At 53.9% G+C, this 12,975-nt stretch overlaps 1 protein-coding gene across 1 annotated transcript; it reads left to right on the forward strand.

The window, feature by feature from the left end:
• Positions 1 to 1,977: 1,977 nt before the first annotated feature.
• On the forward strand, positions 1,978 to 12,771 carry BNIP1 (BCL2 interacting protein 1). Its single transcript, XM_037057789.1, has 6 exons — positions 1,978 to 2,080; positions 3,829 to 3,921; positions 5,751 to 5,842; positions 8,796 to 8,897; positions 9,105 to 9,223; positions 12,172 to 12,771. Exons 1-6 carry the CDS (start codon positions 1,997 to 1,999, stop codon positions 12,366 to 12,368), a joined length of 687 nt encoding a protein of 228 aa, XP_036913684.1. The 5' UTR covers positions 1,978 to 1,996; the 3' UTR covers positions 12,369 to 12,771.
• The last annotated feature ends 204 nt before the right edge of the window (positions 12,772 to 12,975 follow it).

Raw genomic sequence — 12,975 nt, forward strand, 5'->3', positions numbered from 1 at the left:
AAACTGGCCTGCAACCCAGGCATGTGTCCTGACTGGGAATTGAACCATGATCCTCTGGTTCGCAGGCCTGTGCTCAATCCACTGAGCTACACCAGCCAGGGCAGGGACCTTCTGTTTGAAGAGCCAGGTGTTTAACCTGAATAATGTGAACTTCCGATTCTTCAAGAAATTTTAATCTTAGAATCAACACAATGTGTAAGGTCTAAAGAAATCTTGAAAATACCATGAAAGATACAGAAAATTTGAACAAATGCAAAGACAGACCAAGTTCTTGAACAGGAGCAGTAAATAAAGCTGTCGGTCCTACATTAAATAGAAAATTCAGTGCCATCCCAATAAGGACATATTGATAGGGTTTAAAAAACCCCAAAACCTATGTTCACATGGGGAAAAATAATAGGTGGGAGATGCTGGAGGGAAGGGGGCGTTTAATCCCTAACAGATATTAAAACATAAAACTGTAATAATTAAACATGTTGAACCAAAGGGTCGCCAGTTTGATTCCCAGTGAGGGCACGTGCCTGGGTTGTGGGCCAGGTCCCCAACAAGGGGCGCGTGAGAGGCAACCACACACTGATGTTTCTTTCATTCTCCCTCCCCTCTCTCTAAAGTAAATAAAATCTTGAAAAAATGACATTTTGGTGCATGAATGACTAGACAGGCCAACAGAACAGAACTACATCCAGCATAAGAATTTAGTATGGTAAACGTGGCATCCTGAGCCAGCAAGAAAAAGGTGGATTATTCAGAAAATAGTGTTGGAACAACACTTTGTGTTGTTCACATAGATAAATTCTGTGTAAAACAAAAATAAAGCAAAAAAACCCACAACAACAACAACCCCCAAACCAAAAAACAACAACCTTTAAGGCCGAAAACACACCAAGCCAATTCAAAATTCTATAGACTAAGGAAAGTTCATGGCTAAGGGCTAATCCTAATATAGAAAGGGCTCCTGGGAATTGACAGAAGACCAACAACCCGATAGAGGAACAGGCAGACAATAAATACAAATAACTCTCAACCTCATTCATGGTAAGAAATGCAAATTTTAAAATGGCATTGTTCACTTAATCAGATTGGCAAAAATCCCAGTGTTTAACGTGCCAGGTTGCCAAGGCCGTGGGAAGCAGGCATTGGTAACACATGCCGGTGGGAGTGTAAACCCCCACAGATAGGACCTCTGTGGGGAGCAGTTCGGTGGCATGGATCGGAATGCTTAAATGCCCATGTCCTTGGACCGGGCGATTCCATTTGCGCTGGGCAACGATCGAGCCTTGCGCCGGCTTCCTCGTGTGTAAAATGGGGATGATCCTATCTCATGGGGCGGTTGTGAGAGTTAAGTTAGATGGTACACATATAGTAGTTAATACAACGTGCTTGGCACATAGGAAGTGCTTCCAAAATGTCAGTAACATCATACTAGCAGCCAGCGCGCACTGCGTTCTTCCCAGAGCCACCTCTCCACACTGTGCTGGGGACTTTTCAGGGCTTATCTTACTGAATCCTCCAGCCGACTGCGTGCGTACCACCAGGTGGCCTCTGAGGGCACCGAGGCACGGAGACGTGATGCGGGTTCACTGTACAATATGAAACATACGAGAAAACTTAAAGAAATATAAAGATGTGTCCATGCCACCTTCCAGAGGCATCCCAATTGGGACTTTTCTTCCAGTCTCCCCTCCGCCCCCAAACCTCAATGCAAAAAATCTGTAATCGTCAGAATGGCTGATCGGCGGAAGATGGGGAGAGGCCACTGTGAGAGCGTTCTTGAAATATCAAGAACGTTCTCTTCTCTTCTTCTCCGTTTTTGGGGGACCACAACAAGAGGCGAGAACGATTTCACCGTGACATGTAGGGAAAAGTCCCCAAGACTCGGCACCGCCACTCTCGCTGGCTTTAGGCCAGTCTCTAGGGGGCGCTGTAGCAAGTCCGGGAGGCGAGAAAACGCGTTTGCACTTGGCCACCGCCGCTGCCCGTAGCCGGTGTCTCAAACATGGCGGCTACCCAAGATGTCCACGTCCGAATATGCAACCAAGAGATTGTCAAATTTGACTTGGAGGTGAAGGCGCTTATCCAGGTACTGATTCCCGGGGCCCCTGCTGGGCTCCCACTGCTCTAAACGCGAGCTCCGCTGGTTTCATATGAACTTCACGGTGTCACTCCCGAGCTTTCCCTACTCGGTCAAGTCTCCCTGGTCGTTGGCCCGGCTATATGGCCGGCTGCCTGTTCTCTAACCCCTTTTGGTTCCTTCCTCTTGACCTTTGGCCTTATGCCTTCATCCACGTGCCGTTGGCTCGCCCTTTTCCGGGACACCGCTTCCCTCGCCCCTGACCAGGGTTCGCTTTTTTGGCCCCGCTTGGTCCCTCCCATCCGGACCCCTGAGTGTGTCTTGCCCTGGACCACTTCACAGGGTATCTGTCACCGCGTTGAGCCTCGCCTTCTGATACGGCGCTCCCCACCGTTCGGTAGCGTTCTGGCGGCATTAGCCCCGCCCCCTGCTGGCCGGCTCCGACGGATCTGGTGCCAGGTGGCACCCAAGGCCACAGTGCACGGGAGGGACCGGGTGAAATGAACGTCACCTGGACGTACTTGTGGTTTTTGTAAATGAGGAAATCAGTGAACCGGCAAGGACCGAACCTGAAAGCAGTTAGTGGCAGAACCGGGAGTTAGCCTAGAGGAGGGACTTAGGTCATTGAGGTGCTTTGGCTTGCTTAAGCCATTTAAGGGCAGAAGGATAGTGCAATAAGTCAATTGGCATAGGCAAGAGTTGGGAATGTTTCCTTAAGTTTAATAGAAAGAAACCAAGAGTTTCAGACCTTGGTTTGGGCAGATCATTTCCATTTCCAGCGAATGCTATTAAACATTAGATACGGATTCAGAGTTTGCAACTAGCTGGGGCAAAGAGTGAAGGACAGTAGGGCCACCATGGAAACCAGATGCAAAATCAACCAAGTTAGTGGTTTACCATATGGCACCAGGGAGTGTGATTTAATGAGTAAGCCAGAGGGCAAGTGAGGAAACGATGCAATCATTTCAACTTCTTGAACTTTCCTTCTCCTGTGTGTAAGCTACAAAACACTGGGCTATTTCTAAAACCTAATGAAAAAGGTCGGTGATAGCTGGATTCATTACACCCTCACTGTGTTCCAGCTCCCTGGCTGCACGTTTTAGAGGTACATACTTGGTCTGTGAAGTAGGTAATGTGATGAGGAAACTGAGGCTCAGAGAAATCAAGTGATTTTCCCCCCAAGGTTGCACAGTTAATAAATACACAGCCAGAATCTGAATCCACATAGTCCAGCCCCAGGGCCTGCTCTGAAATCTGGCTCCAATAATTTGGACTGTCCAGAAACAAATTCTAAAGGTGTCCTTGAATATGTCTGTAAACACAGTGATTTATAATAGATGGTTTGTCAAATCAGATTGAAGTTAGTCTTGTCATACGATGCCAGGAATTTAGCGCCCCAGTTTTCAAAGACCTTAAGTTTTTAGTACCAGTTTGGAATTTCTATTTTAGTCGGACCCATAGCTACTTTAAAGCTTTCGTACTCACCAGGGGGTATTTCGTTAAACTTTAGGAACTAATAAGTCAGGGCAGAGGTGTGTCTCTTCTCTCTTTACATGACCTACTCAAACTGAATTTAGAGAGGGAGGAGGGACGTGTGAACAGTAACGTGTTTGCTTGTGTTGCAGAGGGAGACAGCACCGATCAGGAGGGACTGCAGCCAGGGGCCAGCCTGGGTTGCGGTCCCTGTACAGCTGGAGTCCATGTCATTGCCTTGCCTTGCCTTGAGAAAGTCCCCTCATCTCTTCAATGTCTCCTAGGATGTTCGGGATTGTCCGGGACCACTGGGCGCACTTACTGAACTGAACACTAGAGTGAAAGAGAAGTTTCGAGAGTTGCGGCACAGGATCCAGGTGAGCGGCGGCAGGATGGAGACCCAGGAGCGGAGACCCAGGAGTGGAGTGCAAGGATGGGGCCCGGGCCCTAGGGCTGACCTCGGCCTGCGAGCTGTCCGGGTTCTAAAGCGAATGTTTAGATGTGTTGTGTTTGTAGCTGTCCTGACCTGATGTCCAGGTTAAGACTGGACACTCTATAGTACAGGGCACTGTCAGCTGTGCTAAGTGGATTGCAGGGACGCCATTGTCCTCAGAATATCTGACTTAAAAACTCTGAGGTCACTTGAGCTACTTCCTTTTCTCCACCACTCTGTCCAGCCCATTCAGCCCAGTCCATCACCAGTGTCGCCCAGGGGTTTTTTTCAGGCTGTTGCTTTGCCCAGCCTCTTCCTTTCTGTTTTGCCATCACCAGTCACATCATATGCACATACCGTGCTCCTGTGTTCAACTCTGGTACGTGAGGTCTGTCTGGAAAGAGTCCAGCCATTGTTAACATAAGGAGAACAGTTTGCAGACATCTGTGCAACCTGGCAGCCGAGGCGAGTGGGCTGGAATGCACATGCGTGAACAGTGACGACTTCACTGTACTGGTCAGTGGGACAGTAGACTCTGTTGAGTGAGCATGTGCACTGTGTGGTGTCACCTTCAATGACTGAGTGAGTAGAGCAATGAATCTGCATCAGCTTTTTCGTGAAGCTTGCATATTCCTGTGTGGAAACTATTCGGATGATTCAGAAGGCCGCTGCTGTGGGCAACTGGTGATTAGCAGCTTCATCACGACAGTGTGCCCACTCACACATCACGTCTGGTGCCCATTTTGGGGGGAAACATCAGATCACCCAGGTGACTCAGCCCCCCTACAGCCCAGATTTGGTGCCCTGTGACTTTTTTCCCCTCAAACTAAAATCACCTTTGAAAGGGAAGAGATTTCAGACCTTGAAAGAGATCAGGAAAATACAATGGGGCAGCTGATGGAGACTGGGAGAACTCAGTTTAGGTACACGGTGCCTGCTTTGAAGGGGACTGAGGTGTCATTGTTCTGGGTACGGTGTTTCTTGTATCCTGTGTCTTCTATAAATGCCTGCATTTTCCATGGCGCATGGCTGGATACTTTCCGGACAGACCTCCTATGTGCCGTCTCAAAAACAACCAGGGGAGAAGTACTGGGTTGAATAGTGTAGGTGTTTCTGCTGCTGTGCCTTCAGTGAGATAATGTGGGTGGCAGGGGTCTGCCCTTCTCTGGGTGAGAGTTGGGCACCCCGTCTCCCTGCGTGTGCAAACGGAGTGTAAAGACTCGTGCTTTCATGTTGTGTGGCCCCAGGTACCAAGCCAGCAGCTGTTGCTGCTCAGCACAGGGAGACAGTCCGCCCTGAAGCTGGAGAAAGACTGTCCATTGGCCCCTCGGAGCGGTGTGCCTGTGTCCTGTGTGTTCCTTCCCAGAGGGACGTTCAAGGGCATTTCAGGAAGCAGGCAGTTCTAGTTATTCCCGAGAAGTCTGAGAACAGGGTCAGTCCCCCATTTAGTGCTTTTGTCCCTCTTCCTTTCAGGCCCGTGCTGTGTCCCGTGAGGCCGCCCCGCTCCAGGGTGGCCACGCCCCACTCACAGGCCGACCTCGCTGGCTGAATCTCCTCCTCACCGTGGGGTCTTGGGCTTGTCCTTACTGTCCTGCTAACTTAGCTGTGCGTTTCAAAGGACCTTTGCTGTGTTCCACCTGGCAGGACACCCCAGGGGTCCTGCTCGGGGAGGGTCTTCATGTGCTGGCTCTGACCCGGTTGCAGATGGAAGTGCTCTCTGGTTTCTGTATTGGCTTTAAAGTCATTTTATCACAGAGCCGCTCTCCCCTATAGGAGCTTGAGCAGTTGGCCAAAGAGCAGGACAAAGAGTCGGAGAAGCAGGCGCTGCTCCAGGAGGTGGAGAACCACAAAAAGCAGATGCTCAGGTAGGTGGCCTGCCCCCCGCCAGTGGCCTCTGCTGGCGCACGCGCGTCCTGCGTGTTCCTTCCTGGGAGGCTTGTGCCTGTTTTGCCTACGAAACCTGGGCTTAGTGACTTGACTGTATCTTTAATAAACGGACTGAATGTTCTCTCCAGAGCAGTGATTTCCAAAGAAAAGGGCAGCAGGAGCTGTTGCGTAGGTGGAACTGGGCATAGTTTTGCAAAAGCGTATTTAATGTTACACTGTATTTTACATTTTTAAAACGAAACCAAAAAAATGGTTGCTATTGTAATATGGGACCTTTTCTTTTTTTTAGATTTTTTTTTTAAATTTATTTTTACAGAGCTAAGAAGGGAGGGAGAAAGAGAGGGAGAGAAACATCAGTGTGGTTGCCTCTTGCACGCCCCCTACTGGGGACCTGGCCTGCAACCCAGGCACATACCCTGACCAGGAATTGAACCAGTGACCCTTTGCTTTGCAGTCTCGTGCTCAATCTGTTGAGCTATACCAGCGAGGGCAACACAGGACCTTTTTATCTAAGGAGAATTGGTACCAGAAGAAGTCAATTAAAAGTGAACACATTTAAGATGGACCAGCCCTGACCTGTGTGGTTCAGTTGGTTGTAGCTTTGTCCTGTAAACCAAAACATCATGGGTTTGATTCCTGGTCAGGGCACATGCCTGGGTTGTGGGTTCAGTTCCTGGTCAGGGTACATACAAGAGGCAACCGATCCATGTTTCTCTCTCACATTGATGTTTCTCTCCCTCTCTCCCTCCCTCTTCCTCCCTTCCCCTCTCTGAAATCAATGAGCATGTCTTCAGGTGAGGATTAATAATAATAATAATACATTTCTTTAAAAAGATGGACCAAAGTTGAGAAAATTTTGAGTGGGACTTTATCTTAAAAAGTGAAACCAGGGAATGTACCTAAGCTTATGTTCTATAAAATTGAGGTTATTGTGGCTGTGGACTAATACTTGATTGTGTAATTGGAAGTCTGTGCCATTTCTTGGCATTGAATTGGGGGGCTTTTCCAACAAAATTGTGTGGCGGCACGAAATCATACCTGTCCCTCCACATCTGACTTTTGCGCCACCGTCACAGGAGGGTTTTCATTGCAGAGCTGTCTGCGGGCTCCGTCACCCCTCCCAGCCCTCTGGTTGGGTGCCGGATGGTTCTCCTGTAAAGCCCCTGCTAGGCCACCCTCCTCCTGGGCCTTCTCTGCGTCCTCGTTAGTTGTCGGGCTTGGCCTCATCCATGCTGGTCTGTGGCTCTGCTTCTGGTTTGAGTGGTGCGCTTCCCGGCTGACGGCAGCTGTGTTTGTAACGCCCACCAGTCAGGAGGAGACGGGCTGACCAGGGCGTGGGCGTGCTGGGGGCTAGTCCAAGCCAAGCGGTGGGGGGAGGGTACATGCCACCAGTGTTAAAGTGTTCAGCTCAGTGGTGCCACTTTGTGTTGTGAGGACTCGCGCTTCCCAAGGCCACTGAGGGTGCTCCGATGATAAACACTTGAGTAAAGAGGACACCTGCTACAAAGTGTAGCAAGTTATGCTGGACAAAGTCGAGTTTAAGGTTGAGAATGGCCATCGTGCTGTGGAGCTCGAGGGCAGAGGAAGGAAGGCCGTAAATTAAGGCCTCGGCAACTGTGTGGAAACAGTGGCCATGCACGCTGGGCCGCCTGCTGTCACACTTCACAGTGATGAGTACGGCTCTCTCTGTCTGTCCGTCCGGTGCGTGTGAGCCCCGGGGGCGGGCACGGCAGCCCTCAGCTCTGCGGCGCTGGGCACAGCAGACCCATCTCAGTAATGGCTGGAACGTGTCACCGATTCTTTTTATTTTAAAGATTTTATTTATTCATTTTTAGAGAGAGAGGGGAATGGAGTGAGAAAGAGGGAGAGAAACATGGATAGGTTGCCTCTTGCACGCCCCCAAGTGGGGAACCGGCTGGCAACCCAGGCCTGCGCCCTGACTGGGAATTGAACTGGTTCCATTTCAGTCCACAGGCCGGCTCTCTGTCCACTGAGCCGCCCCAGCCTAGACATCACTGATTCTTTTTAAGTATCAGGTATGAAACGGCATGGTGGACGCTGTTGAGGTGCCAGGAGCTTGTCTGCCGACTCTCACCCTTGGGGCACGGGTAGAAAAGCACCCTGTCCATTTGCGTAGTCTCCACTGACCGGAAATGTTTTGGGGGTTAGTGCAGTAGACGTGAGCCCGCGCGCTGCGCGTGAGTTCTGGAGCAGGGCTGGGTTCTGGGCGGGCCCCCTCCCTCTCTCTAGGCCGGCAGCAAAGGCTGCCTTGTTAACTCCAGGCCGCTGCTCACCAGATTGGCACAGGCCCTCCCAGGGTGCGGAAGGAAGGCGTGTAAATAAATCAGGTCACAGCGGGCCCCGCTGGGTCAGTGTGTCTGTGTCATCGCAATCTGCCTGTGGTGTGGAAAGAGTAGCGGACCGTGAAGAAATATTGAGGGAAGCTGCCTTTTTATGATTTGTCTTCTTACAATATATGCCACCTGAGATTGCTGGTGTCGGCCCTGGGGACGCAAACGTGGGCAGGGGCTGGTTCTCGAGCAGAGCCAAGCGGTGCCCGGGCAGGGCAGCGAGGTGGGAGAGCGCGGTGGACAGCACGGGCCTCGTGTCCTCCGTGGAGGGCTTTGTAGGGTGCCCTCACCTCGGGAGGCCTGCAGGCTACGAAGAGCTGTGCCAGGGCCGGGCTGCCCCCTCGGGCTGCCTGGGGCTCAGAGACAGTGGTGGGCAGTCGGAGAACATCTAGAGGCGCCTGGGGTCCAGAAGTGCCAGGGCAGCCCACAGGAGGAAGTGGTGGGGGGGTTGCGGACCCCGTGGGCCACCCCGTGCCCTTCCCCATCGCTCCCCCGCTCTGCCGAAGGAAGACCTGCTGGGACTGGAACTGTCAGCCTGGCGGAGTCAGCAGAAGCTCACGCGTGCCCCTTCTGATCCCAGCAATCAGACGTCCTGGAGGAAAGCGAATCTCACTTGCAAAATCGCAATCGACAATCTAGAGAAAGCAGAACTTCTCCAGGGAAGAGACCCCTTGAGGCAAAGGTAACTGTCTCTGTTACGAAGGCAGCACCGGGGACGGCCCTCCCCGCAGTCTGTAAGTGTGGGCTCCGCACAGCCTTGTCGGCACTGGCCGTGAACATTTAAGAAACCTGTGGATTTGGGAGGTGAAAGCACGGGGTCTCCTTTGCACACGGGACTTTGTTGCAGCCGGGCTTTCGTTGACACCCTCCTCCTGCTCTGCGCTTGTAGGAAAACCACCAAGGAGAGCCTGGCCCAGACGTCCAGCGGCATCACGGAGAGCCTCATGGGCATCAGCAGGATGATGTCCCAGCAGGTGCAGCAGAGCGAGGAGGCCATGCAGACGCTAGGTAAAGCCGGGCCTGGAGCGGGACGCCTCTCCTGGGGCGCGGCAGCGGGGTCCCTGCCCCGGCAGCTGCCCCGGGCCCCTCTGCCTCCCCCGCAGCTTCCTCATTTGTGTGGTGTGTCACTTCTGTGGTGGCTGGTTTCCCCAGAGCGAGGTGTGCTGCTCCTGCTGCCCCCCAGTTGCTGCAGCTGTGCACCCCCGTTGGCCAGTTTCCCCACAGCCGCACTCCCAGGGGCTTGTGGGCAAAATGAGAGATCTGCAGTGTGGGCGGCAGCAAGCAGGGCGGCGGGGCTCTTAGGACCAGTCAGGCTGCTGTTTGGGGACTGTTACCCAGGGAGATCGGTGGCCAGCTTGTCTGCTAGGCCTTGGGCCCACCGCACACTCCCCGGTGCGGTGTTTACTGTGAGCTCCCTGTGAAACGAACAGTCGGGGGCACCGAAGAGGCTGCCTGGGGCCGTCGGGGTCTCCCCAGAGCTTGCTCATGGCGTCTGCTGAGAAAGAGAGTCGGTCCCCTCCAGGGCCCTCTGCGTGGGAAACAGGACGAGGGTTTGCTCCTTGAGGCACTTTTGGAAGATTTCACACAGAGACAAAATTGGGGGAGGGGGTGCAGGAACCCCCCGGAGCCAACACCCAGCTTCAGCAGTTGTCAGCGCAAGGCCAGTCCCGTCTCAGCTCTGTCCTCACCGAGCCCCGCCTGGGTGATGTGGAGACAAATCCTAGGCATCAAAAACCCCTCGCCGTGTCCCTCTAAAGGACTCTTGAGACGGAAAACGAGAGAAACCAAGCCACAGCACCACCACCGCCCTAAAAAGTACCCTGGGTCTCGAACCACCTTTTTCAGTGCACCGTGCAGACAGGCAGACGTGGCAGGAACGCCAGCAGCTCGTCCCCAAGGCCACTCCCTGTGTTTGGAACTTACCTGGGCTTCTAGGCCCAGAACCAGCCGGTCACTCATCTAAGTATGCGCTGTGGCGTGGCCTGAGCCTTGGGAGAGGCCTTGGGGACATGGGAAAGGGGACACATGTGGCCTTTGAGCCAAGGCTTTTCTGCTCCGATGCAGGCGACAGCCAGCCCCGCCCGACACATGCATCAGAAGCAGACGATGTGTTTTGGGGGTAGGCAGGGAGCACAGATGCTGAGGATTTCCAGGGTGTTGAGGACTGTTCTTGGGGCACATTTTGTAGGAGAGAGAGCTGTTGAAAAATAAGAATGGGATTCTTAATCTTTTCTTTATGGTTCACGAATTCAGTTTGATTTAAAAGCTGGTGAAAGCCATAGTGTTTTTTTGAAAAAGCCACCACCACGTAATATCTGGGCTTTGCTGGTGGGGCAGCAGGGGACGGGATCGCTGGGCAGTCGGTGGTGCTGGCGTGGGGGTGACGCGCACATGGGGTTTCGTGACGCTCTTCCGTCTGCCCCTGTGGTGCTTCACGCACCCTGCAGGGAACGCTGACAGAGCAGGGCCTGTCAGGCTTGTACTTGACAGGTTTTTACGTAGGTGTTTGAAACACAGAGGCCTGGGGACAGAGAGCCGAGGGGGAGCTTTCTTAGTGTTCGTTTCTTCCCCAGATCTGCTCTTTCCGAGTGCTTCTCTGTTTCTTCCAGCAGTTTCTTTTGTTCGTTTTTCCTTGTGTGGGAAGGTAATCCAAGCTAGGTGGTTAAGGAGAGGTTCGCCAGGCGGCCGTGTCCAAAAGAAACAGCGTGAGCCGCAGAGGGGGCGTGGAGGGGACGTGGAGGGGGCGCATCAGAAGCAGTGAAATGGAGCGTGAGGTCGACTTGGACCACGTGTTCCCTGTAGCCTGTTGCCTGCCGGATGTTGCCATCTCAACATGCAAGTGACAGGAGACTTCCTGAGACACTCTGCCCACCTGTGTCCTTCACACGAGTCTCTGGGACCGTCTCGCGTGCAGACACACGCAGTCCCGGTTGGCCGAGCCTCACACGCGCAGGTGCCGTGCGTCTGGTGGCTGCCCTGTTGGATGGCGCGGCCCTGGGCGGTCGGAGAGGGAAGTAGAAAGGCAGCCACCCTCCGGCCACTTTCTGAGCCCTGACCCCCAGGTCCACTCCGCAGAGGTCACCACTGTTGCCGGCGCCTCTCGTGTGCTCCTCAGGTCTCCGAGCACTCAGGGCACATGCATCTGACTGCTGCCGTGCTCTCCCTCCTCACCGAGCCGGGGCACTCCCACACCACGACCCCACCTTGCCGCTCCACGTAACACGTTTCCCTTTGGGGTGTCCAGACAGTGGCTTGTTTTACTTTGTGAGAGAATCTCTCCAGGTAGATCGCCTTCCCCGGCGTTAGGCCCAGAGACCAACACTCAGAGGCGAAGTGGGCACCTGAGCACAGTGGGCCCGGAGGGACACGTGCCCCCTCTTAGGTGTCACACAGCGTCCAGCGCACAGGTGCCCCGTCTGTAAAGCTGTGGCCAGTCCTGGACCGAAGGGCGTGTTTGTGGAAGGGCATGTGGTGAGGCGGCGCCCAGCCTTTCCCGATCCTTCAGTGAGCAGCCCTGGCAGCCAGGGGTCCTGGCAGGGTGCTCCTGTCCCCACCCGGCCTTCACAGGGCCGGTCTGCGGTTGCCTGGGCTGGTCTTGTGGCTGGTGGTCTTCAGCAGCGCCCGCCTGCCCCAGAAAGTCGGGGTCGGTGCCGAGGAAGAACCTCTTTCTGCCTTTTCCCAGGGGCACCCACTGCGGGGGACTCCGGGTTACAGCCCTGCGACATTGAATGTACACAGACCCCGTCCTTCCCTGAGCTGGACAGGACCTAGGAAAGCGCCTTTGCTTGTTCTGTTCGTGTTCACCACCCCTCTGACGGTCTCCCTGCGCAGCCGCTCCCCCTGGGCAGGGAGCCTGCTTCAGCGAGCGGCGTTCCTGGGGACCCGGCCCGCAGAGCCGGCTCCGTGCTGTCTGCTCTGCGGTCTCTGAGTCGGGCCCCCCACCTCTTATGTTGCAGTCAACTCTTCTCGGACTATTCTGGATGCCAATGAGGAGTTCAAGTCCATGTCGGGGACCATCCAGCTGGGAAGGAAGCTCATCACAAAATATAATCGCCGAGAACTGACGGACAAACTTCTTATTTTCCTTGCTCTGGCCCTTTTCCTTGCAACAGTTCTCTATATTATAAAAAAGCGGCTCTTCCCATTTTTGTAGGGTCTGAGAGCAGCTGGTGTGTGCCCTCTGCACTCCAGTGTCGGGGTCCAGCCACACTCCTGAGCTCTGGCCCGGGCTGCCCAGCGACCACCTCCCCCAGGCGGTTCCAGTTGCTCAGCAGGTCGGTGGAGACAGTCCACAGGTTTTTGCCCGTGGCTGCCTTGAAAGGGCGAGCAGAGCAAGAGGAGGCCTGTTGTCAGGATGCCTGTGGGGACACAGGGCCTCCAGGAGCCAGGGGGCACTACAGGGGACACTCAGAGGCCACCCTCCGGGATTTGATGTCCCTCCCCTTCTCCCGCCATCACCGTCATGCCAAATCTGGTGGAAGGAAGGTGCATTGGTGGGAGAAGGCTGATGAATACTTGTGTCCATTCCCTGAATAAACTTGACTGTGTTTAACAGAGTGAAATGCGTTTGGTTTTATGAGGTATCTCTCCAGCCCCGCTGGAGGTGCCCACCCAGCGCCGAGGAAGCTGAGGCAGCCTGGCGGGGGGTGCGGCGTCGCAGGGGCTGGCCCACGCCTTTCTCTTTGAGGTCCTGAGCTAAATATAACCAAGGAGAGCAAAGCTAGAGATAAGCAGAGGCCTGTCTGGGCCCGAGTTCTGTT

This window comes from Sturnira hondurensis, unplaced genomic scaffold, assembly GCF_014824575.4.
Source record: "Sturnira hondurensis isolate 20B ecotype Veracruz unplaced genomic scaffold, ASM1482457v3 Scaffold0009733, whole genome shotgun sequence".
Classification (NCBI taxonomy): Eukaryota; Metazoa; Chordata; class Mammalia; order Chiroptera; family Phyllostomidae; genus Sturnira; species Sturnira hondurensis.